The 26027-nt window shown below is 41.7% G+C and overlaps 2 protein-coding genes across 3 annotated transcripts in view; one reads left to right on the top strand and one right to left on the bottom strand.

The window, feature by feature from the left end:
* slc6a13 (solute carrier family 6 member 13) overlaps positions 1–26027 on the top strand; it is a 121860-nt gene that overhangs the window by 35134 nt on the left and 60699 nt on the right. The window lies entirely within an intron of this gene.
* Positions 24611–26027, bottom strand: part of fbln1 (fibulin 1) — a 37734-nt gene continuing 36317 nt past the window's right edge. The window contains exon 17 of the mRNA XM_086028111.1: positions 24611–25166. Within this exon, the coding sequence (XP_085884237.1) occupies positions 25027–25166 (140 nt within the window). The 3' untranslated portion in view covers positions 24611–25026. The remainder of the gene's footprint in view (positions 25167–26027) is intronic.

A 26027-nucleotide genomic window follows, 5' to 3' on the forward strand; every position in this document is an offset into this window, starting at 1 on the left:
CAAACCAAGAAGGAATTTCCAACTTTCTATGGACAAGGAATGCTAATGCATAAAACAATACCAAGTTGACAAGGGGTCAGTAGCTTTGATATCAATAGCAATATCTTTTTAGTGATATAAGTCAGATGCGGGAGGCATGGTGGACAACTGGTTAGCACGTGTGCCTCACAGTGCAGAGGTCCAGGGTTTGAGTCTAGGCTCTGGCCTTCCTGTGTGGAGTGTTCTCCCCGTACCTGTGTGGGTTTTCTCCTTGTACTCCGGTTTCCTCCCACATTCCCAAAACATGCATGGTAGGTTAATGGAACACTCGAATTGTTCCTAGGTGGGCTTGTGAATGTGAAAGGTTGTTTGTCTCTGTGTGCCCTGTGATTGGCTGGCAACCAGTTCAGGGTGTACCCCGCCTACTGCCCGAAGACAGCTGGGCTAGGCTCCAGCACGCCCGCGACACTCGTGAGGATAATCAGTTCGGATAGTGGATGAATGGATAAATCGGATGTATCATCAAATTACAAAAGCTATCCTTTAGCATTTTCTGGGTGGGTTTTCCTTTTATTAATTAGTTGAAACCCACACCATGTATACTGGTTGCAGCTGCATCACTGATGTCCAAGATTAAGTTTGCCAGGGGGGCAATAAAGCAAAAGAATTTGGGCAATGTTTATACTGTAGGTAAATACTAAATACTTAATGATCACAATTCATGTTTTTATTAATACAATGCGAAATGAGAAAATACAGTAAAGTGTTAATGAACACTCTCAAACCCTTAAGTTCAAAGCCTGTATTTAAACAATGTGCAGTTGTGCATACAAGTGAGAAACTGTAACTAAAGTATCTCATTAAACTGGTTTTGATCACTATCAATCAATCCTTGATCGATTGATATTATGAGTCAATCTGGCCTCTTATACACACCCTTGGTAGCATGACATAGAAAATATGATATGCCACCAATTTTTGGCGTACGACTACTGGCGGGCTACCCATCATTCCTCATCACCGAATGACTCGAAACCAGTCTTAAAATCATTCAAAAATGGAATCCTCCGACTCAGAATAGGGCTTAATTCCCACAGTACATGCGTAAATTCATTGTCGACAACAGTCGATGGTCTACAAAGAGGAAGCGCCTCGAAAGAGGACAATGAAAGTGTGTTTTGGGGGGATGGACTCGTCCTTTTGAGTCTCAGGGAGATTAGACATTTCTTCAAGTGACAAAACACCTTATTACCCTCCGCCTAACCTCTGAGGATTGACCTTTGACTCGTGACCCTGACACCACTGTGCTTTCCTCGGGGGAGTCATCAGCGTGGGCCCTTTCATTACGACTAAAGGCCTCGCCGCAACGCCAAAGAAAAGGGAGAATGCGGCCATTGAAGATGGAGGGGTGTAAGGGGGAGTAGAGTTTAATTAGAGATACAGCACCTCTGGTAATCCACTCTCGCTCCATTCATCCCAGGGGGCGAGGGAGGGGAGGTCGGCCACGGTGAGATGAGAAGTTTAGAACAAGAGGTCAGAGAAACTTTGGCTAAGAACACGGGCCTTTATCAAATCCACCGACAAATCCCGCAGATTAGCCCGCACCATTGTTTTCAGGAAGTCCACTCCCACCGACCCAGAATGCAGAAAGGCAACGGATTTAGAAACTTTTTGCCTGTGCTCCAAGCCACTGAGCTTGGACGGCGGGATGACACAGGGAGGAAAGGGGTTGTCAGGAAGACTTGGGCTCAAACACACAAAAAGCTCTGACCAGAAGATTCCAACGATTGTTCCTGACTTTGCAGACGGATGACGGGACCGCTTCCCCTCCCCGACTGTGATCTCCCCGCAGATCATATATTCTTTGGAAACTCTTATCACTCCGAATGCTTTTCATATTTGCACGGCCCACCACGCTGCTGAATCTTGGTCAAAATGTCACATTCTTCCCTTTGAATAAACACTTTGCTTTTCCTCCCCGCAGTGTCACTTCACCGCAACCGAAATCACTGACATGTGATATAAGGAACACATGTGAAGCGACCAAAATCACATTACTTGATTTTGACCGAGGCCGTTTTCTTTGTCTTCCCGTCCTCATGTCTCTGGCTACAAGCTTTCTGCACCATTCAGCTTGCGCAAATGGGGCATCGGAGTGATGACAAGGAGAAGAGATCACGTGCAAAAAGTGAAACCTGCACCTTCTTTAGCGTTAAAACACGGACAGAAGAGGTGGAACACACAAGCGCAGACACAAAAGACAAATGATTTATTATGGCTTTCAACAGAAATACCTGAGGACGGAAGGAAGGCGCTCAGGTGTGCTTCTGGCGGAGGGAAGCGTTTTGGGAAGAGTGTCAGTGCTGAGAGACGAGCTGGAATGGAGGACCCTGAGAATTCATTGGAAGTGGGTTCGCCAGACATCGACATTTTGAGTCTTGACTTTTGCACAGCTTGCAAATTCTCAGCTGCTGATGCTATATACACGACTTACAAAAAATTGGTGATTCCAGATTGGGACTTATTATCTTTTATACTTGCCGATTTTTTTTTCTTCTTTTTTTTTAAGTCATTTGAACTTGGCAGGCTTGTTAGCGAGACTCTTCTCTGTGGCTTGTCAAATTTAGATGACAAGTTTGTTTTTACATTACACAGACTTTGATGCACATAAAACCAAATAAAAGACATTCTCAAGAGCAAGAACCATTGCCAAAAATGATCTGGCCATCACCACATTAACAGGACATGGTATTTAAGTCGAATACAAATATATGGGCATCTGAATACAAGTTGGATACAAATATATGGGCATCTGAATACAAGTAGAATACAAAGATATGGGCATGGGCTGATTAGACCAAAAACATATGGAGGATATACCGACGCAAGCATATTTGAGGTTTGGAGTTCGATTCTCCACTCTGGGCTTCCCATGTGTCATTTGCATGTTTTTCCAGTATACTTGCTTGGGTTTACTCTGGCTTCCTCCTACATTACAAAAACATGGATGTTAGGTTCATTGAAGACTCAAACTTGCCCTTAGGCTTGATTCGTCGTTGGTCTCTGTATTGCAGTGCAAGAATCCCACCAAGGCCCCTTCATTGTCATCCCATCCTCATGCCTCTGGTTGTGAGCTGTAGTGTCCCATTATTGCCTGGCTACAAGTCCAGAGTGTACCCCACCTCTTGCCCAAATTCAGCTGTGATTGGCTCTAGCTCACCCATGACCCATATACCGATACCAAATGCACGGCCTGCCAGTTCCTCCGGTTTCCACAGGTAGTAGGTCGCCAGCATTGTCGTCTCACCTGCTCTGTGACTTCTGGAACGAAGTGTTTTATGACTTTTCAGCACAGTTGTGAAGGTGTGGTATACTTTAAACACTTGGGAAAACAGTCTGGCTTCATAAATGACTACTTGTTGAAAAAACAATATTTACAGAAACTGGACCGCGCTGCCGCATCTGCGCACATGAAAACATCAGCACTGGCGTGGAAGCGAAATGTCATGGGCAGCATATTAAGTGTCAGCCGGCGACTGGCAAATTTTCCCACTGTGCCGTGGGGACGTTGGACGAAGTGAATGACACAGCACTTTGTGTGATCCTCTAACATGGTGACATCTGTCACATCTGCAAGCCATTGTGCGGGGCTGCGAATAAAATCTTAGAGCCCTTTGAAGCCGCGCAACATTCTAAAGAAATTATGTGTTCCGATTGTTTCACAGCACACATTGTTCTATTGTAGCTATAAATCTGTTTGCTGGCGACAACCATGTTGCTCCGGGCCCTGACGAACATGTGGACGAAGAATGTGAATGGAGCCGCATTTAATCCGACGTATTGCAAAAATCCTAGTGATGTTTGGGAATAGACGCCGGTTGGGAACTACAGTGTTCCCCGTCCTATATGCTGTTCACTTCTTGCAAAATCACCTATTCTCAATTTTTTTTTTTTTGGGTGCTGGGTGCGGTGGGTTGTATCCTCCGTTATATTTTCTGCAATTTCTGAAATGCCCTAAAATACCACAAGGTGGCCCCTAAGGCCACATCTAATAGAAAAGTAGTCTCACTTTCTTAGATGGGTATTCGGCATGTTGTAGCATCTTGGTGCCAAGCCAGTATGTTGCCACATTATGGTTATATTTTGAAACCAAAAGTCAAGGAAAATTTTTTTTTCCACCAGTTGTTGGATTTTTTTTTTTCTCAAACGGGGGTTGGTCGCAAAAAATGTTTGCAAGATCTCAATGTTGGTTAAAGTGAAGCCACTCTTCAGTTTAGCTGCGGCTTTTAGCAGTACATGATTTGCTTTAGCAGGCCCCATAAAATGATTTGGCGGCCCGGATCCAGCCCCCAGGCCTTCTGTTTGATATCTGTGGCCTAGGAGGTTAAAGAAGCTATGAATCGTTACTGCATTGACACACAGACTTTGGGTGCTTGTTTTTTTTTTATTTATCAAAACATCTGCAAGCCATTTGCCAGACATTTTCAGACCCTTTTTTACACTATCGTTTGAAAGAATTTGAAAAAAATCTAAATAAGTTCCTGCGGTAGAATGGCTGAACTGTGAAAAGACAATTAAATTCATCAATGGCAGTGAATGAGTTAAGGGTAATACTGTAAAATGAGTTCTGAATTGTATTAAACTGTTTTTAGATCTTGGTTTTTGGTATCCAGTATTTATAGTTTAAACTATTAATATAGGGAATTACAAACCTTACTCAGCGTTTGTTGCTGTTCAAGGCAGTGCTTGGTTCTCATTCCTATTCATGGAATACTACTGTACACTGCTAGCCTGTAGCTACAACTACAATGACACAAGAAACTGACCAGTCACTGAGGTAGCTCTCTATTTACTATTGCAGTCATTCAAAAGCAAAAAGTAATAGGGGACAACAGTAGAGGAAGTCCTCGAACTATGATGTCCGCGACCTACGACCTTTCGACTTTACGACGCCCCTGCCTCTTCCGCGATTTTGTCCCCAGCACCATAGTGACTACGTTTACCTGCAGTCAATATTCGGGTTAAGGTCAAAATTCTGAATCCCGAAACATTTGGAATAACCCGTTTACATGATTGAGCGGACAGAGTTGCTCCGGCATTTGAATAACCCACTGAACGGCGTCGTGACTCAAACGAACGTCACTTCTGCTTGTTACTTTCAACTGTCTGTCAAAAAGGCACTTGATATTCATGTCACTCACCACAGGAATGAAGCAGCCGGTTTCCTCCTCGCTCCAAAAGTGTGCTTTTGTGGTCCGTCTCTGAGCTTGTTTACCTCTGCCTGTGTATTTGCGGTGGGTTGCGCGCCAAGCACCGCACTTCTGCATACAAGCACTTCCTGTACTACAAAGACCAGGATTTCTTGCGGCTGAGCATGCGCAGAGTGTCTCGATCGTGTCTATTTGCGCGCCGGCAGTATCTTTGCCTTTTTCGCCTTCCCCTCCTTCTTCTCCATCCACCTCTCAGCAGTAATGCTAAGTACAGCATCTTATGTTTTTATTTTAATGAATTTTTGTCTTTTATACTAAGTATTTTGACGTATATTTCGACTTTAACGGTGAAATCGGGTTACATCACCAGTGTAGGAACGGAACTCGCTCATAAATCGAGGACTTTCTGTATTAAGGAGAAACACTTCTATAAAGTTGGTTAGCACTCAATTTACCAATACAAACATTCACAAGAAACATAAGTGTTGCACTCGGGGGAACAAAGCTAGCCTAGGCCTCAGGCTTTAGAATTTTAATTCAAAAGCTCACAACTGCGTAGTTTTATTTCGCACATTGCTTGCCTTGGAGCAGACAAAAGTGTCAATATTTGAGGGATTCAAATGACTACGTGGACAATTGCTTAGCTTTATGCTGATCCTGCATTTATCTCGGTTCATTATGGGAAACAACATTTCCAATTTCTTTGGAACTATGACCCAAGCACCTCATTTAGCAGGATACATCTGAAACTTTAATGTAAATGTTTTCAGTCCAGCGATGCTGCCATTGATGTTATAGTTGTTCACATACAGTAGACGACTTGAGCTGACATGGGATCAGTTCCCATGTCATTCAATGCAAATATGCCCCCTAGTGGCTGTGCACATTTTAGTGATGAGATTTGATAACGCTGCGTTGTTGCTTTGGTGCGAACATCCCTTATCCGCTCCCTCCCTGTGAGCATCACATCAGCGTAAAATCCAGCTTGGATTCTAAATACAGTCATTGGCAAATGGAAGGAAAAGACAATATTTAAGTAAAAGTCCAAAATACCCGGACCACACACACACACACATGCGCGCACACACCTGGACACACATGATAATTTACACACAGACACTAACGGGAGCGTGCATGCATGCTAAGTGCTTACACCAACACAGCAGCTCTGCTTCCTTTCCAAGCCTCATCCTGACATCCTGACACTGCGGTCGACCTTCAGGTACACCTTCACTGCTCTTGAAAACCCAACAATGTTTAGTTTGAAACGGATAGACTGCAATACTGGTGGGAAAAGTGCCTCGGTATGCGTGGCTATGACCTCGTCGTAGCTTCTGTTACTAATTTCTGTCTGGGACGAAGTGCATAAAACAAAGAACGACACAGGGACAACTTGGAGGAGTTCATCGCATTGAAGCTTCTGGAGTGGGGCGTCCACAAGGCCGCGAAACTGGAAGAAGAGCGATGTAGCTTGAGTCAACTATGTGGATTGCTTAAAAAAAAAAAGGTCTGCGGCTTTGCTTGGTACCCGTGCTCTACTTGACAATATCTGAGCCCTCCAGCTAACCTCTGTGAAGCGCAATTATTGAAGTATGTCGACAATTTATCATGTTCTGGATAGTTTCACACAAGGGTGATTGAAGTTATTGTAAATGTGGCACTGGAACGCACCGCAGATTATAACTCAAGGCAATCCCACTTGCTGTTGTTTCAGGAGGGCCTATGATTTGTTGGCCACATCACTACTGCAGCGCTAAAAGCTTTGTCAAGGCACCAAAATAAGCACACGCTGTCATCTGTTTGTGCATGTTGTGTTTGTAACCACCCCGGCAATTTCTAGTTGGAACGCACACAAAAAATGATCATCTTAAATTTTGCAGTTCATAATGTCTTCGTATCACGCATATATTCAGAACACCTCGTCGGACCTCATTTCAAGACTTTTGTGACACCTGAAACAGTGCTTGTCCACTATATCGTGGTTCATATACAGCAGCCTCAGGACATCTTGTAGACATAACGCTGCTGTGGGCCACAGCTAACAGCCAAACGCTCGCAAGCAGACTTGCTTATGTCACTTGCCATCCTATCTGGCCCCTGTCTCTTTAAAGCGGGAGTCAACACAAACATTTTTTTTTTCAAGAATATGTTCCCAGCAGGCTCACCAGTTAAAACACGGCATTCTGATTCATTTTGCGTTTGTGGAATATAAGTTAAGCAGCAAAATGCACTCGTTTTTAGCCGTCTCTGGGGGCGGCCATTTTGTCTTCTGTCGACTGAAAATGACATCACAACTGCTTACAGCGACCAATCACAGCTGACCTGTTCTCTGAATCTGAGCCGCGATTGGTCGTTGTGAGCAGTTGCGATGTCATTTTCAGTCGATAGAAGACAAAGATGGCTAAAAACAGGTGGATTAACTCTTATTCCACAAACGCAATATTTATCAGAATGCCCTGTTTCAACTAGTGGGCTTACATAGAACATATTCTTGAAAATAATCTGTTTGCGTTGACTTCCACTTTAAGGCACATATCAAAATGTGTTAAATGTGTTTAAAGCATGTGTTTGATCATTCATTCAGTGTTATTCATAATGGGATGGTTTCATGATAAAGCTGCTTCTATGGCAAGCCTCTCTGTAATGTGAACTTCCAATTCCATCCTGTCCATTTTTAGTCAATCCTTCGTGACACTGATGCAGTCTGATTGAGCATTTTGTAATGATTGGCTTGCATAAACACCAGCCATCGATCACAGGGCCCTCCGGGCTTCCATAGATTTGAGCTTAGTGTCATCTTACACGTCATCAACATTCCTCAAGTCCCACCTGGGTATATTTACGCTCGCGTAATAACACGATTGTTCAAATGGCTTGTGTGAAATGTAAAATCAAAGCGTTTTCGCTGTGTTTACTGTAAGCTATCAAAAGGAATCCCAATGCGGATAAATGTAGATGTTGATGTGATGCTTTTGTGCGGTTTCCTCTGAGAAATAAACAGGTAGCAGCAACAACCTACGTCAAGGTTGAATCCTTCTAACTGCGCTCGGTGTTTACATTGCAATGCACTAAATCAGAGCACGTTATGTTACTATAATACGTCTGTTTCAATTGACCTTGCATAAAACCTCGGCCGTGTGTGTTTTTCATGCGTTATGTTAAGAGACGGCAAACTCATTGCTTACTGTCAATTCAGTTTGGATTACAAAACCTTATGTTATGCGCTCTTCGCTGCTGACTCTCCGAGACGGATCCTAATCAAAAATGACAAGATCAGACTCGCCAGTGGTCACCGAGAGTAAATAGTCAGGATGAAAGTCAAGTGAAAATAAAGGCTTCCACATGTCATCCTTCGAGGAACTCGATCCATCAAAAAGAAAAAGGGCTGGACAAGTGCTTTTAGTCTGTGGTACTCTGATGGCTGAGGTCGGATTAGCCGCACAACTTTAGAGTCATGATGAACTTAATGCGCAGCACGAAACTGAGGGATAGCTAAAAAGATGGTCGACTTTGATGGTTTAGCAGTTTCCCAAACTTTGAGCCAAGCTGCATATTTTGCATCAGGACAATCTCACGGCACACCACCAAACAAAATGTTTCAAGAAGTGACATACTGATGATCTGGTGTAAATTTACTTACAGTTGTACTCAGTTTGAAATCGGATGTCTTTTTGGTTGAACACAAATCTTTTAGGCTGTGGTATGAACAGCAGCAGGTAGAAGGAAACAAGTGCATTGTACCTTCTGATATCTAGTGGAAGAGCAATTAATTGTTCATCCTGTCACTGTACGTTTAAGAGAAGATACAAAGATACTGAAGATCAGCTGCAGTAAATATGTAATAGTAACGTTAGCTTTAGTAATCAAACACGATCTTGTTAAATTTGATCGGGGCACAGGCAGACAGATTTTGGTTGACTCCGCTGACGTGCAGTGGGTGTCATCGTATTTCATTCATTAATACTGTATGACAACAGCGTGCCCATCGAACCCTTTGAATCATTGATATTAATCCATCCATCCATCCATCCATCCATTGTCTATACCGCCCATCCTCAGTTGAACATGTTATTATTTTTACACACGGACGCCAAGGGTCTGTGTGTAATGCAGTCTCCAAGTGCTCACTACAGAGATCTGTGATCTACCTTTACATCCTCCACTCGTGGAGGTCTGCTTGCACTTGCTGGTAAAAGTACATTGTGCTCCTCAACCTGCCACAGGACTCGAGCAAATCAGTTTCTTCTTTTGTTATGTCAAGGACGTTTAGCACATCTCTGATAGGAGCTGCTTTGATTGGCGGCAAATAAAGTCTGCTGTGTTTCTGCCAAAAATGGCACAAAGCACCCATTTTAAAATCCACAACGATAACAACGCTCGCTGATACTGTACGTGTGTGTGAAAACACAAACACAAGGTCTAACCCGCCTCTGGGCCGATTTAGATCGCGCCTTGCGCTAGACCTGAGCTGGGCACGAAAATCGAGCCCTAAATGTGAAATGTGATGACAGTGTCGCAATATTAGTTGTCAAAAAACTTCTAGGAATGGTATCACTAAAGACATATAGTGGTGCCTTGAGATGAGTTTAATTTGTACTATGAACAGGCTAACAAATCAAAACATGTATCTCAAATCATCCTTTCCCATTGAAATGAATGGAACTGCCACTAATCCGTTCCAGCCTTTCCTCCAAAACAACAAAAAATGTTGTAATGTGTATTTTAATGAAGAAAAGTGGCACTCTATAACAGGTGTCATCAACGCCGTGCCCGCGGGCCAGTGATTGGACATTGTGACTTCCTAGTAATGTTGTAGAAATATTCATTTGAAAATCTAAACACTTGGACATTTCTTATATTTATTGAAATGAGCATTAAGATAGCTGGGCCTTTATTTATTCAGTTGTTTTAACTAAACACTTGTTTTATGTTTAGTTTGACAGTAAACTTCAACTGGGAGTAGCAATAAAGAGCTTGAATCCTCCTTTTTGAAAACTTGTTCACTATTTATATATTATTTATATCTATATTTATTAATACTTATGTACTACGGCCTTTTATTGTCTTTATTGTCTACTGTTTGCAAAGTGCTTTGTTACAGCTCTAGCTGTTATGAAATGCGCTATATAAATAAAATTGTGTTGTAAGTGCTGCTTTCTGTAAAGTGTGTTGCATTGACTTCACTGCCACCGTACCATGCTCGTATCTCAAGTCTGCTGTAGTAGGTCAAAGCAAAGAAATCATCTCAAAAATGCCGTAAGCCAATTCACTTGAAGAGTATTTAAGGCACCGCTGTACGGTTTTACCCCGAGTAAATGTCATTTGTTACCCTCGCAGAATGCATCACACAACCACAATGGAACCTCCAAAAATCATTTTTCCATTCAAGCATCCGGCTTCCTGTGAAACAAGGTGGTCAGGGCCGGTGGCCGCACTGCACTTTGGCCATCCGATGTGTCATGATTCCCCCGATGGTGGAACAGTGTGTATAAGTGGAGCGAAAGGCAAAACTTCCTGAGGTCAAGGCAGAATATTGCGCTAGTGGGCTTTCAAATAAAAACGCCTTTGTTTGGCTTAAAAGGAGGTTGAGGTTTTGGGGTTTTGGTCCAACACTCCCACGCCACCTCCACTCCTCTCTGTTTGTTACAATAGTAGCCTTAAGGATCCCGCGTGTGTGTGTGTGTGTGCTTTTGTTTTTAACACAAGGTGGTGATTGGCAGAAAGTGTGTTTCGCCAAGGCCCACGTATTGTAAATGTCAGATGTGTGTACATTTGGAGAAGCCTTACTGGGAGCGCGGTGTTGGGACGTACAGTTTCCCTTGACGTTGCCTAATAAACAAATCACGCGTCAACATTCAGGCAAGGAGCGTAACACAAACCAAAAGGTTCGGTGGGACGGTCCACTCCTTCCCCTCTACGAGCTGATTTCCCAGCCCGGCCCGGGTCTCTATATTTCAGGCTTTGAGGCTTACGTCTGAAACAAAAGCAAAATTATGGCTCTGGTTTGGCAGGGGGAGAGCGCAGTGACCCCGGCATGCGGTTTTCCTGGGCCAGACCGGAGAGAGAGTGAGGTGGGGAGAAGAATTTGTGTGAATGTACTTGTGTATTTGACATGAAGCCCTACTAGCCACAGCTAATCTAAATCTGGGATGAGCACGGGGGCAAATAGAAAAAAAGCTAAACCGATGACTAATCACTTTGTTAAACCTCATCACTTGTACTGATACTCTTGTTACCCAAAGTCTTTACGACGCCTGACACTTGCTCAGTTGGATCAGAGCAGAATTCAAGAGTTATGAAGGAAATCCCCAAGAGGGATTCAGAGTTATTTAATGACATCCAGATACAGCGATTAACAACACTGCATTTTTATTTCATTGGTACACCAAAAATGTTGCGAGGTCAACGTGACCCACTGCATGTTTAACCACAGACACAAACAAACCCAAAAAAAAGAAAAGGAAAAAAGGAAACAATTTATTTGTGAATGTTGGAAAATTGATCAGTTTTACATTACTTCTTCCTTAAAATGTTTCGAATTTGACTTGTTTTCCCCCAAGGGGTGACAAATAAAATGAAATTGGAAACGAAACACTACATTTTAGGTAGGCTGTTTGTGTCAAAATGGGGGTTGTATATGTGACTCAGATGACCCGGTCCCGATCCGGGGGCCATTTGATACTGTACATTATAAAAAAAAAAAAAATTTTTAAAACAGCAATGGGTGTGAATGTTCTCAGTGAATGTTCTCAGCTTGCCAGGCAATCAAATAACATTGAAAATCTTTAGTGTTTGAAAATGGTTCCGTAGTGTACTTAATAATAAGATTTCAACGCACCTTGTGTCGTTCAAATTCAATAAAGATCCTGCTTTGATGCTGGGCATCGCTGTTAATTTAAACATGTATTGTGCACCAGTCATTTAGTACAGTTTCTCAGATGACGCCTTTGAAACACGGCACCGTACTGTCAGTTCTCATTAACCCAGCCATGGCAAAGACAAAAAATAAATGGAAACGGGTGTATTTTAAGACCCTAGAGCAGATGGATCACCCGAAAGTAAAACAATCAGTTAAGAGAGCTCACAATTTGCCTTTTCCTGCAGCGGGCCCACTGTGTGGTCTCGCACCCTATTTAGACTCGGTGGGTGACCACTGTACAATTAGCTACGCTGTGTTTCACAGCAGCAGCAGACAAAAAAAAAAAAAAAAAAGAAAGAAATTGTGATTCCTGTGACTGGAGCGTCTTCTCATTCTTACCGCTTTCCTCCTACGATGCTCCCCAGCTTGCGCTTGATTGTCTAATCAGATCACAAAATTGCACGGTCCTCAGTTGGCAAGTCGGCAATGTTTATTGGCTCGAAGGTGCAAGAACAACTTATTTAACACAGTTTGCTTTCAAAAAGTAATAACTCCCCTGTAAATATAAAAAAAAAAAAAAATCATAATTTGGAGTTGACTGAACACCACAATTAATCACTGTCTCTCAACAACCAATTGAATAAATAGACACCACACCCCAATTTCCCCTCTAGATACCTTTTACTGTGACAGATCCGTAAAACTTATCGTGGTAGAATAAAGATACGACAACATCTTACCACAGATATGTACATTCTAAAATGTTATATTTTAATCATGCATCTTTGTTTGGAGCGTGGTGATTAGGTCATCTGCCTCACATTCCGGAGGTACCTGGGTTCGAGTCTTGGCTCAGTTCTAAAAACATGCATGTTCCTCTAAATTGTCCATGGGTGTGATTGTTAGTTGCAATGGTTGTTTCTGTATGTGTGCCGTGCCACTCGCCCAAAGTCAGCTGGGATAGACCCTAATGAGGACAAGTACTACAAAAGATGGATGATTACCAAAATTGCATTTTTGGTTTATATAAATGTCTGCCCTCCCACAGATGCCCAATAAAAAAAAAATCACATCCTAGGCCTCTGTATGGGGAAATACGCCAAGTTCTTTTACACATCCACGACTTGCCAAAAGACAGCGCAGTGTTAAAGTGGGCCCGCCTTCAGCTTTTGAGTGGAAGGTGTCAGCACCATTAAATTGATGTATTCTTCTCTACACTAGAATGAATCGCCAAGCATTCGGCGAGGTCACACTGCAGATGTCATTCAGCAACTTCTGATTGCTGTCTGATAACCTGAATAAGACAGTGAGGATAATCGTTGAAGACTGGGGTGTATAATTTGGAAGTATTGTACAACAATAGAGATAAATCAAATGATTTTAATCCATGGGGCCAAATGGGGCCATATTAGCCGCACTGGTGGAGCAGAGCTGTAAAGATATCAATGTGCCAAGTGAGGCCCGGGATAGTCATAAGTGAAAATTGTGTTTAAAAAAAAAAAAAGCCACAAGTGTGGTGTAGTATGCTAAAGTCATCACACAGTTAGAGACCGCTTAACACTGCAAGTGTGTCTTAATCAGAGGTGGCAACCATACTTGCACTCTGCATTTAGGAAGTACAGATACTAGTGTAAAAGTTCCTTTACTTAAGTAAAAGTAGTGAAGTACAGACTCTAAAATGTACTTCAATACAAATGTTAAAATTATTTTTTACTGTCAATTATATGCAATATCCATTTTGATAACTCGGGACAAGAAAAAAACTTGCTAAGCAATATTAAATCAGACTTTATGCAATCAAAACATCATGTTCCCATAGATTGGACAGAATTCTGAAGCAATTAGGAAAAAAAAAAGCTTTTTTTTTAGGTTTGAGTTTAGATTTACATTAGTGATTAGATTTTTTTTAAAATCCAAGAAGTTAGTTGGTTTCAGGCTGGCACAAGACACAACACTCTTCATATGACTCGTTCTTGTACCCGACAACTTCAAGCAATTCTATTATCACTTTGAATGGGAAATATCTTGCTTCTACAAATGTTTTGTCATCCTAAATAACATACTTCATGTAACACACCTTTTAAATTACATACTTTTTCAAGGCAGTGACTCATAGAATTGGAGTGAAATGTCTCAGAGTAACTGTTCTCTTTGAGATTTTGGAAAGAAGAGTTTCGGAACGAAATGGACACACACATAAATCCTGAATCTCAAGATAATTTCCAGGACAGACCAAAGTACCAGAAACAATTTCAGACACAAAAGCAGATAATCATTAGCCCTGTATCTCATAATACTGTCCAGGAGAGACCGATGCTCCAGAAAGTGCTTCAGAACACAAAGCAGAAAAACATTAGTCCTGACTCAAGACAATGTCGGGGACAGACCAAAATTACAGAGACAGCTTCGGGACACAAAGCAGAGAAACATTAGTCCTGACTCTCAAGACAATGTCCAGGGCAGACTAACGCTACAGAAAGATCTTCAGCACACAAAGCAGTGAAACATTCGTCCTGAATCTCAAGACAATAGCCCAAAACCCCAGGTAAAGCCTCAGGACAGACAACAATGAAACCAAAGTCCTGAATCTCAAGACACTGTCCAAGACAAACCAACGCTCCAGAAAGCTCTTCAGGATGCAAAGCAGAGGAAAAATGAGTCCTGAATCTCAAGACAATAGTCCGTTCACAATATTTCAGACAGACTAAAACTCCAGAAAGAGGTTCCAGACACCAAACAGAAAAAAACACAAGCCCTGAATCACAAAACAAGCCATGCCAAATCTACAGAGAGAAGAAATGGATCTGGAGTCAGGAATCTTAGATTAGCTCCCTTGGCAAGCGTAACAAGGTCATTTTCTTTGTGCTTGTAAAAAGACAGGTGTATGCTTCACTGCATTTCATTCCAATCTTGAGACTGATATTTTGTTCATTTGTACTTCATTTTCATGGTGTTAGATGACTGCACATGCTGTCTGATGATACCAATCTGCAACTGTGTAGCCCCGTCTGAAAATGTCTGGCTTGTTCAATGAGTTGAGGGACATCAACAGTCATGAATGCTCCCTGGCTCACATCCCACCATGTTGCTGCTGCCCCTGATTTTTTTGTTCCTGCCTTGTAAAGCCCCAAGACCTCCATCAATCATCATCTCGACTGCGGTTGACTTTACTTCTCTCAATTTATGGCTTTGAAAAAAATAACAAGCTTATTTTGACAAAGAAAGGAGTAGAGTACAGCTCTATTTTCAAATGTAGGGAGTAAAAGTAAAATGTTCTCAGGAAAATACTCAAATAATTGAAAAACATCCTCAAGTTCAGTAATAAAATGATTTTACTTGGTTACTTCCCACACTGGTGCTAATGTGGAATGTGCGCTGATGCTTTCCAAGCGGTATTACAGGGATGCTCTGTGACATGAATTACTTTTAGCCTCATCACCCCTGTGGCCGGTCGGGAAGCATGAAAGGAATAACCCATTGGCTGCATTGCATGCAGTGCCCAAGCTTAAGTGATTAATTAAACGCACAACTTTGACAGTCTGGTGGGATGAGATCACAGGCACATGTGGAGCTCCTTGTGCAATTGAAGCCAACCATAGCCATCCATGTCAACGTCTGATTAGTTTCACGAGCTTGAAATGACGGACGACCGTTCCTATCACAATATGGCTGCCTTGCTAGCATAAATATGATGGCGACGTAGGCGTCTATTGTTCAAAGAACCATATTTGAGACTTATCCATGGGTGAAATGTGCGCAATCCATTCCACCAATTCATCCATCCATCCATCCATTATCGATACCGCTTATCCTCACAAGGGTCGCGGGGCGTGCTGGAGCCTATCCCAGCTGTCTTCGGGCAGTAGGCGGGTAACACCCTGAATTGGTTGCCAGCCAATCGCAGGGCACACAGAGACAAGCAAACATCCACACTCACACCTAGGGGCAATTTAGAGTGTCTAATCGACCTCGGCACGGGGAGAACATGCAAACTCCACACCGGGAGGCCGGGGCCGGGATCGAACCCACGACCTCTGAACTGTGAGGCGGACGTGCTAACCAGTCGACCACCAATTCATACTAATTAATTTTTTCCACTTAAGAAATTATGGATGCAGAATGAATGCATCCCTCAAAGTTTAGCTATCATACAACTTTTAAGTACCTTTCCAGCTAATGTATAAAGTAATAAAGTAGCAATTTTAGCATGGATAATAGTTATGAACCTAAAAACAACCAAGCATGGTATGTACTTTTGAGGAATAAAACCTGTGTGCCGATTTGAAGAAAACTACTACACTACTTTATTTTAACGTTGGTCCGAATGGTGGTAGATGGAGAGGGAAGTGTTTTATGAGGTAGTGCTCGGTTTATAAGTTTGTCAACCACAATTGTACAGTATTTACATTCATTTAGAAAGGTGTAAAAATCCATGAAAAATGTATTGTTGTGCAGATAGGTGCCTTCCAAAAAAGAATTTCCAAAAAAAAAAAAAATCCCTGAAGCGCAATATTGAGAAGGCTTAACTGTATGCACTTCAGCATGGTTGAGTATAGTGCAGTGTGAGCTGTGGACAAATGCAGAAAGGGTGAAGAGGGGCAACTGGATCTAATGGATCTACTACAATAAAGAAAGAATGTGTATGATGAATGAGACAGAACAATATAGGCCATTAAAATGACATTTTCTGGGCTGGAATCCTTCGCTCTCATTGTCACGTCTCATAGGCGATGGCAGAGGCTGCTTCTCTCCATCTTGCGCCTTCCCCAGGACGCAGCGGGTCTGCTCCTAATTGTGGCAAGGCGAACATCATCGGCGAGACTCCTATTATTCTTCATTTCATCCCGCAGACACCCGAACGAAAAACAGCTACGGTAGTTTTTCGGCGAGCTACATTTTCCACGGCGGACAGCCGCAAGCTCTAAAAAGCAAAGTGCGGCGTCATCACTCAGGAATCCAAGAAATACCAAAAGGCCTGAGTTTTATTACAGCGCAAACAATTGCGGCAGATGCATATTTTTTAATCGGAGGGGAATGACAGCAGTTCACAGGAATGAGTCGTGTGAGAAAGAAATATCATCCACCTGGGGCAATATGGTAGATTAGTGGTTGGCACATCTGCCTCAAAATTTTGAAGATCGGAGTTCGAATATCTCAGGATTTCCTGTGTGGAGTTAAAATGTTCTACCTGTGCTTGTGTGGGTTTCCACCCGGTATTCCCGGCGTCCGCCTATACTCCATAAACATGCATGTTGGCCATAAGAGTCAGGTTGAGTGTCAAGTTTGACTAACAAAACAAGTCTGCAGTAATCTGCACACATTATCTAAATTTATAATAAACATCTCTGTTGAGTATGGTTTATTTTATTTAGTTTTTTGCCACATTATTAGGTGATTCTGTATTGCTCCAGATGAAATACATGGCCACAGTACGTGCTCTTATGTTGCATTTTTGTATAGAATTGATGGTCCCTAAACCTTTTATAGAGTAACTCCATTCTGTTAGTGGAATTCAAAAGTGGCTTAAGTCTGACGAATCTTTATTGAAGGCCCAGTTGCCAAATATTATCTGGAAGTGATCTAAGGTGCCATCATCAAGTTACAGCTAATTTCTTCACAGTCTCTGCAGTGTTGTAAGTGATTGGGACAATGTATATGAAAATATTTTCTGAAGTCAATTTCCCCTATAGATGCCCTTCCCTCCACTCTCAGTAACTGGATCCTGCCTTTAATAGCGTTTTGAATCAAGGGACAAGGCTGTGACCGATTGTCCCTGTGACCACAACAAAGGCGAAACAAGGAAGGAGGGTGAAGGGAAAGAGCGTAACCCCTTTGTCAAGTTGGAGCCCAAAGATCAATGGCTTCCAGAGCCTCACCCGGCTTAACCGTCTTATCGGAAGCATCTGCTTGGATCCTTACCGCAACAAGCTGGTAAGACACAGCAGGAGTCCCTATGAACGTCACACTAATAGGACGAACATCGAGATGTCTTGATCTAGTTAGTGCAGTGGTTCTCAAACTTGGGTCCGTGGAATCCCCAGGGATCTGCGAGCTGAGCAAATTTTTATTATGTCGTATCATTTATCATTTTCACCAAATTGATAGCGCAGAAAGATTCAGTTGTTGGTTTGGTCCTTAAAAAGTTAAAAATGTCGATATTGGAAAAGAAAACGTTTACACATGATTTATTTCAACAAAAAGATAAGTATGCTTAGAGGACTACAGCGATCGTTGAAAAATTACTGATGAGAGGCTGAAACTGACGATTTGGAGAATTTAAAATTAGACTACATCTCAATTATTAATCGATGATCAAAAATGATACGTACTTAAAGTGACAGCCAGCTTGTGGACCGGGGTTTTGCATTGACGTGGCCGCATTAGAGCACCTCAATGTCAACTGTAAGTGCGCTCACGTCACAGAGAGAACGGCAAAAAAGCAAGGAGCAAAAAACCCTACCGTGGATCAGGATTCCGCACGGGAATGTCTTTTTTAGAGCGCCTCGAAACAGTGTTAACAAAACGCTTCTCTGTTTTGTGTCAAATTTGGAAGTTATTTCATTTTACAAGAACTTTAAATGTGTTCGGATTACAAGGGGGTTCCTCAGAAAAATATTTCATACACACGGGAGAAGTCATAATGAAATTGTTTTGGGTTTTTTTCTATGGACAATGCGAGCCATGTGTTCTTGGAGTGGACCCACTAGGTTTATGCTCTCAAAGGAGGCTGCTAAAGTCAACACATGTAAGTGGCATCGCTATGGTAACCATTAACCAATCCCCACTTTGTGTTACCCTGCTAATACGATGGCAAGTGACACCTTGATGTATTGCTCCGACAAAGGCAGAAACTAGAGTGAGCAATTAGAAAATACATCCACTGATATGGAGAAAGTTCAACGTAAGGTGTGCATGCAAGGTGCTAATCTATTTGCAGAGGTGTATAATAAAAATGAGCTTTTTAGATCTCCTTATTAGACTGCTTAGAGAAGTCAAAACAATTGTGCTCAAGGTGTCCACGCTGAGGGGTGATCGTGACGTTATGTGTGCTCACTTTGCAGACACAGCAAATGCCGGAACAATGAAAGCGCAAATGGTGTGTTGGGGGTTAGTTATGTAAGGAAAACCGTCTTTGTGGGCTGAGATTAATTATTTTGTAGGTGTTGAATTTCTGCAAAAACGTCCGGTTTTCGAGGGTAATTCCAAAGACGGATTTTCACAGCTCAAACATGTAGTTATGTGTAAATATGAGGAAGATGCTAGACAAAGTAGCATCCGTTTTCCAGGTTGTTGGACTGGTATTTGATTGACAGTTGACATTTTTTGACAGAAGAGAGAATGGCTTGATTCGTTTTTTCCCCTCCCTTATTTGGAAGCCTCGTTTTTGCTACCTGATTTTTTTTAGTCATTCAAATTTGGAAGGGTTGTTAACAACACTATTCTCTGCAGTGTAAAATTTAAAGACATTTGTTTTCACTTTGCAGTGACTATAAGTAATGAGTGTTGTTTGCATCAGGCAAGTGATTAAAACAGACACTAACCTCAAAGGTGTCCTGGCTGGTCCGCCAGTACCATAACCGAGTGCAAAAGGTGATCTGAGATCGCCAACGTAATGACACAGAATTTTCCTTATTACAAGCCAGTGAAGTGTCACATCATTTCAAGTCTGTTATTTTAAGGTCAAATTCCCACACATTGTTGCTTTAATGCCGTTTTGAAATGCATTAAATAGGGAACATGTGGCAATAAAAAAGTCAAAACAAAATCATGATAAACATTCAAAAATGGCTAGCCTCTCTTTTCCAACAAACATTGCTTTTTATTGAAGTTTTTTATGCGGCCATATTTTAATTTGACGGTGACTCATTGCATGTGTCGTCCCCCCCACCCGCACCCCCCCTGAATAAACAATATGCTTTTCTTCCTTGAGGACCCAAATAGTGACAAGTGAATGGCCATACAGCGATTTAGGTGCCCATCATGTTGTGTGACATGTGGTTGGATGTGTTTCGCCGTGGTATGCATCCATATGAGCATTACAAACGGAGCCACTGCACACTGAATTTTCATGAGTACACCTCAGCTCCATATTACCGAGTAGGACTGATCCACTGTGTACTCTGGCAAGAGGCTGAGCTCACTCAGTAATGACTGTAAATGGTTACTTTTCAAATGTATAAGTTATGGGAGGACACACTTGTGTGCTTTGTGTGTTTTTTTCCCCTCCCTCCTTTTGGTGTCTGTCAACCTAAACCTCAACAAGGGTTCTGCATCATACAGGCAGTTTAGAACCCCTGGATCACGGCAGCATTTATGTCAAACAGACTTTTTCTTTTTTCTTTTTTTTCTACAAATTCTTGAGTTCCCATCTTATGAGATGTGGTGCTATTTTGGAAAGCTATCTTAATAAATTCAGATTTTACTGTCTGATTCTGGTTGGAACATTTGGGAGGTTAGTTTTTGCCTCAGAAATGAAGTTGTCCTTGTTTAGATGTTTTGGCAACCTTTTGTTACAGTATAGTAGTATTCACGAGGTAGCAGCTCGGAAGAAGGCATTGTTCAAGGTGCTGGTTGGTATTGAATTGTGCTGTATAGGTCTGCCATCTGTTGGACTCGAGCAAAATGTCACTTTGTAAACTTTTTGGTAAATTGCTTTTCAGTGGAATAGTGTACACAATACAAATAAGGCTTGATTTGTACTTTTCAGGTTAAATGTTTTGTTTTACTCGTTCAGCTATATGTGATTGAACGAAAATACCAAATCAAAAATATCAGATCCAAAGTAGGCCATGGTAAAGCATCAAAATCTAATTTCCCTGTTGTTGGAAAGAGGATTGCTCAAGTGTAGAAGTGGACCTATGAAGGCCTGAATTTTGAGAGCCGTTTGTAAACGGGATTAGCTGAAAACTGTGACCAACTGGAAGTTTAACTCACAAGACTTGCTTCTCCCATCATGTTGTGTTAAACGCAGTTGTCACTAGCTTGCGCTGACGCTGTCCCACATCTAATTCTCCGTTTGCGGGAAGCCTCGTTGCTGTTGCTGCTTTGGAGAATTTAGTGCGAACCGGTCAAACTGATAAATCTCACGTCTACAGTTTTCAGATTGTAAGTAAACTGCATGAAAGAAAATAAAAGGATATAAATTAGACAGATTGGATGTGACCTCATTGGATTATTTTAATGACGTATAAATAATATAAAAAAAACAACAGCAACAACTGGGAGGTGGATAGAACTGGCAGGTTTTAGTACCAGCCTGTAGTTGTGCATGTGTGGATGTGTCAGGGTTCCGTAAATAGTACTGTAAATTGTCTGAGGAAACGTCAGTATTTCCACTTGGTTAAATGTTGAAAAAAAAACAACAACATGAAAGTAAGTGGAAGAAACCTCGGCGCCATACTGCAAAACGACATATGGGTTGATCTGCAACTATTGCAGTCACTACATAAGTAACCCGCTATTGTATCAAACTTTAAAAAATGCACAATAATTATGATAATAATACTTATTATCATCTCTTATAGCCACATGAAACTTAAACTAAACGGACACCTGGTCTAAATCGTAATTACCCAGCGTTAACCCAGTAGAAGGATCGAAGGGATGGGAAGAAACTCGTAACACATTATAAGGGCTGCTTGTTTTCTGTGCCGTGTTGTGGTGAAACTAGGAGTAGGAAGCCAGGAAATAGGAGTCAGGAGGTCGTCAGTCTTGGGGCCATGGCTGGGGGAGGACGACCGTCAGCCCCCAGATCCTCAGTACCAGGAGGCCTGACCACCATTGCAAACAAGGGCCGTTCCTCCAGCCATAGAACGACTCATCAGGCCCAATTGGAGTTGAGTTAGAGCAGACCAGCTCGCTCCTGGCTCGGGATGAAATATCCGACTGGAGATGTTTGCTCACTCAGGATTGAACCCCCCTCGGTCGAATCCATCCAGAATCCGAGCTTGCTCAGTTTTACCCCACGTAGACTGGGCGATAGTCAACTGCAGCCGCTAACTGTCATCATAGAACAAAAAAAAGCTGCCAGCATTCTCTGTATTGTTGCATTATGAAATGCTTCGCATTCTGCACTATAGGAATATTTAAGAGACTCAGCAAAATTATCAGTTTCTCCGCTTTTGCTTTTTATAGGTAGTGTATATGTTTTGTATGTTTGCGTAAATTAACATTTTTGTTTGTTTTCTATAAACTACTGACAACATAACTCCACTATACAAATCTGTATTTTAAAGCATTTATTTGCAGAAAATGAAAAATGTAACTGTAGACTGTAATACATACTGTCCTCAACTTATCTTTATATATGGTATGAATACATACCGTACGTACAGTTTGTGACATACAGTACTTCTCCTCACGCTGTCACTGTGTTTTAAATATGCGCATAGATATTTTTAATTTTTAGTGTTCATTCTTGATGGTATCGTTGTAGTGTGTTGCTACGGTACGCTTTTCTCCAGTAAAACTGGAATTTCCCCCTTGATGCCCATTGTAAGCTATTCTTCGATTGCAACTAATAAATGAAGAGGTTATGATGTCAACTCGGTGCGGCATGGAGAGCTAGCTGTTAGCATGTCTGCTTCACAGTTGGGAGGTTCAGGGTTTGAATCTCATCTGTGACTTCCTGTTCTACCCATGCTTGCATGAATTTTCTCCAGAGGCTCTAAATTATCCAAATGTGAGTGCGAATGCTTACTTGAACTGCTTGTGGGCTGCAATTGGCTGACGACCAGGGTGTACACCACAATTGGAATAAAGCAAAATAAAAATCTCTGTAGTTTATAAAGTAAACACAACAAACAAGCATTGTGGCAAAATTTGTAAAACCCCGTCGCTTGTAAATTAGCAGAAGCAATAGAAAAGGATTAAGCCTAATTGGAGTTCATTAAAAGAAGTTTAGTTTATGGATTTACACTTGAAGTTAACTCAAGTGTCTTTTCCTCGTTTCCGTCTTCGGATCGTCGCAACATACAGTATCAAATAATGCGGCTTTTCAGACCCTCTTTCATGTAGAGACCACAGAGCTGACCCGTCGCCCTCCCATTTCCTTCGAGGAGGCTAAGCCTCTTCAGAAGAGTCCTAAAATCCATCACAGCTGATGGCCGCGCAGGTCGGGATGCACGCGCCTCCCCTCTATTGTCTTTGAAGCGTGGGCAAGCTTTGGCCGCAGTAATGATTACAGCCCTCGTCATTAGGCTGCTGCGTCTGATCTTCGACGGCTAGAAAAGGACTTCCGCTTCACTGATCAGCGTAATTAGAAATGTGCTTTCCCGCTACATCTGCAGCCACCTCGTTTCTCATCCCTCGCAAAAAAAGCCTTACCCGGAAAAGCTGTTAGCATGATCTGCTTCACGGTTGTGAGGTTCGGGGTTTGAATCCGCATGCACGCTTCGACTATCTCGTCCGGATGCTTCTTACGGCCACGGCGAGGGCGTTCGGAGGCCAAGCTGTTGAGCCACCTCTTCAGTGGTGGGCAGATATCACTTGGTGCCAAAGCAAACAGAATGTTCCAAATGTCACCATGGAAACTGACGTTCCGCAGACCGCTGGAAATAAAAAGCCAACTGGGCCCGAGATAGCACTGTTTGCATGTTTCTGTTTGTTGGCTAATATTGACACGTCTGAACGATCGTAATCAAGTTTCCTGTTGTCGTAATTCTGACTATTGCACAAGCTGTAAAGTTCTCAAATGTTAAGCCATTCCCAAGGCACCACACGGATTTGTTCGTATTATTCGTTTGAAACTAGAATTCTTCTTGTAAGAGAAGAAGAAGGATGGAAGTAATAACGAAGACCTTGAAGTGTGTGCAACATATCGCCAAGAGAGTGGTATTTTCGTGGAAGAATTTCACAGTACATCCCTCCATCCATTTTCTACCCCTTTTCGTTATCAGTTGCGAGTGAGCTGGATCCTTTCCCCGCTGACTTTGGGGAAAAAGTCGGGATCAATTCTAAAATGTTTGCCAACCAATCGCAGGTCAACAACCATTCACACATACAGTATAGACAATTTTGATTCTTCAATTTGCTCTAACATGCATGTTGTAGTGTGGTAAAAGTTAAAGGTTAAAGTTAGCATTCAATTAGCGTAAATGTTATGGCTAAAACCCAATAAGAGTTTCAAGACAAAAAAACTGACATAAAACAAGTTCTGAGATGAACCAATCCACAGTAAGTTGTTCAATATGTGTATCATCAAATATTGTGCTTAAAAAAAGAGGAAAAAAATATAGAACTTTGAGTTCATTTTGAGAGTATTCCAAAAAGAAACTGGCTCTGATTTGGTGGAATGGTCCATATAATACAAGATGTGTGTATAGTTCTATATTTATTTGAAAAAAATTGGATGCTTGCTCTTTTTTTTCTTAACGCACGCTCTTCTCTTTTTCTTAATGCATTGTTGAGGTTTTGGATTGGGACTCAGTATCGGCAGATACTTAAAACAAAAGACTCGGACTCGGGTGCCAAAAAAGCGTGATCGGGACATCCCCATTTGAAATCTAATCTTAAGTTTTGAAATCTGAACAGCAACGCGATTGATTAATAATAGAGGCAAAACTGTATGTAAAATAGTGTTTATTCTGTAGAAAAAAAATTGCATCAAAAGGGAATGTGAATGTTAGGAAAAACAAAGCGTATCATGTAACATTAACAGCGTTCCAAAAACATGCACATTGTGTTGGTTTTTTTAAAGTTCTGGATCTCTCACTCGTCAAGACTCTCATTTCATTTTGATAGCATAAACTTTCATCTTCTGTTGCTCAGTTTTGCCAGATGTAACACAGAAGTGCGACTCAGGCTGAGCGTGTCATCAAACCAAAGCGTGGCTTCTGGTAGCTTTTCAACTCAGAAACTGTCACAAGCAATGAAAAGCTTGAAACTCCCTTCCGCTCCAACACTGACCTAAGCATTGATACGTTTAGCATTAGCAATGTATTCAGTGTTGACAGCAAATCAACTGAGGGAGGGGAGCTCTCAGAACCAGAACTCTGACACAAAGACATAAACATTGATGATGTTCTGACCCGAGTCGCCCTGGGCTGTCAAGTTGCGCATGGTCAGTTTCAGTATGGTCGTCAACGGGCCAATCAGCGGCTTCACCTGCCGGACGACACCTAGAACAGACAAATACAGGTTAAAAAAAAAAAAAAAGGTAAAACACAGATGGGAAGTCTTACCATAATATCACATTTTGTAGAGCAGTGTTATCCCAACGTTAATTGAACAAAGGCACATATTTTATGTTAGACAAACATCACCAAACAAAAATATTCCAAGAAGTATATACTTGACTTAAAAGTATAACTTGTTCCGGTGACACCATCATCATCTTTCCCTATTGATTGGATTGAACAGCCATTAATAAATTGCAGCCCCCCAAAAAACATTTCTAATGAGATAAGTAGCATTGTCTGCAGTATTGTACTTCAACAATAACAATTAAACACATTGTACAGAATATAATATTTTTGGACCCTGATAAGTGAGTTGGAATTATGCCTCTCCTTTTAGTGTGTGCGGCTTGGTCACCAAGTGGCAGTATAATAAATACATACACACATGCACACACACCAACTGTAAATATGGCTATATACTGTATACAAATGTATACGGACTGATAGAAACAAAAAACAACAAATGAAAACAGGCGTCCCATTCAAGCATCGCAGTGCTTGTAGCGAGTGCCAATTAGCAACACCCGTTAGCAACATAACATACAAAACAAATACACTAAGATGGTTACAACTACTGCTTGAAGGGTTAAAACTACTGCAATGCTAATTTCATTAGCCCGTTATGCTGTTTTGCATTGTGTTTAAACATGAAGCAACTAGTTGTAAAAGCACGAAAATAAAGTCGGAATAATGTGAGAAAAAAAAATGCAATGTTATAAGAATAAAGTAAGTTACAAGAAAAAGGTTGCAGTTACCTAAATACAACTAGAATCATAGAAGAATAAAGTTGCATTGTTACGA

The sequence above is a fragment of the Filicampus tigris genome, chromosome 4 (genome assembly GCF_054856515.1).
Source record: "Filicampus tigris isolate MCC_2025a chromosome 4, RoL_Ftig_1.0, whole genome shotgun sequence".
Taxonomy (NCBI): domain Eukaryota; kingdom Metazoa; phylum Chordata; class Actinopteri; order Syngnathiformes; family Syngnathidae; genus Filicampus; species Filicampus tigris.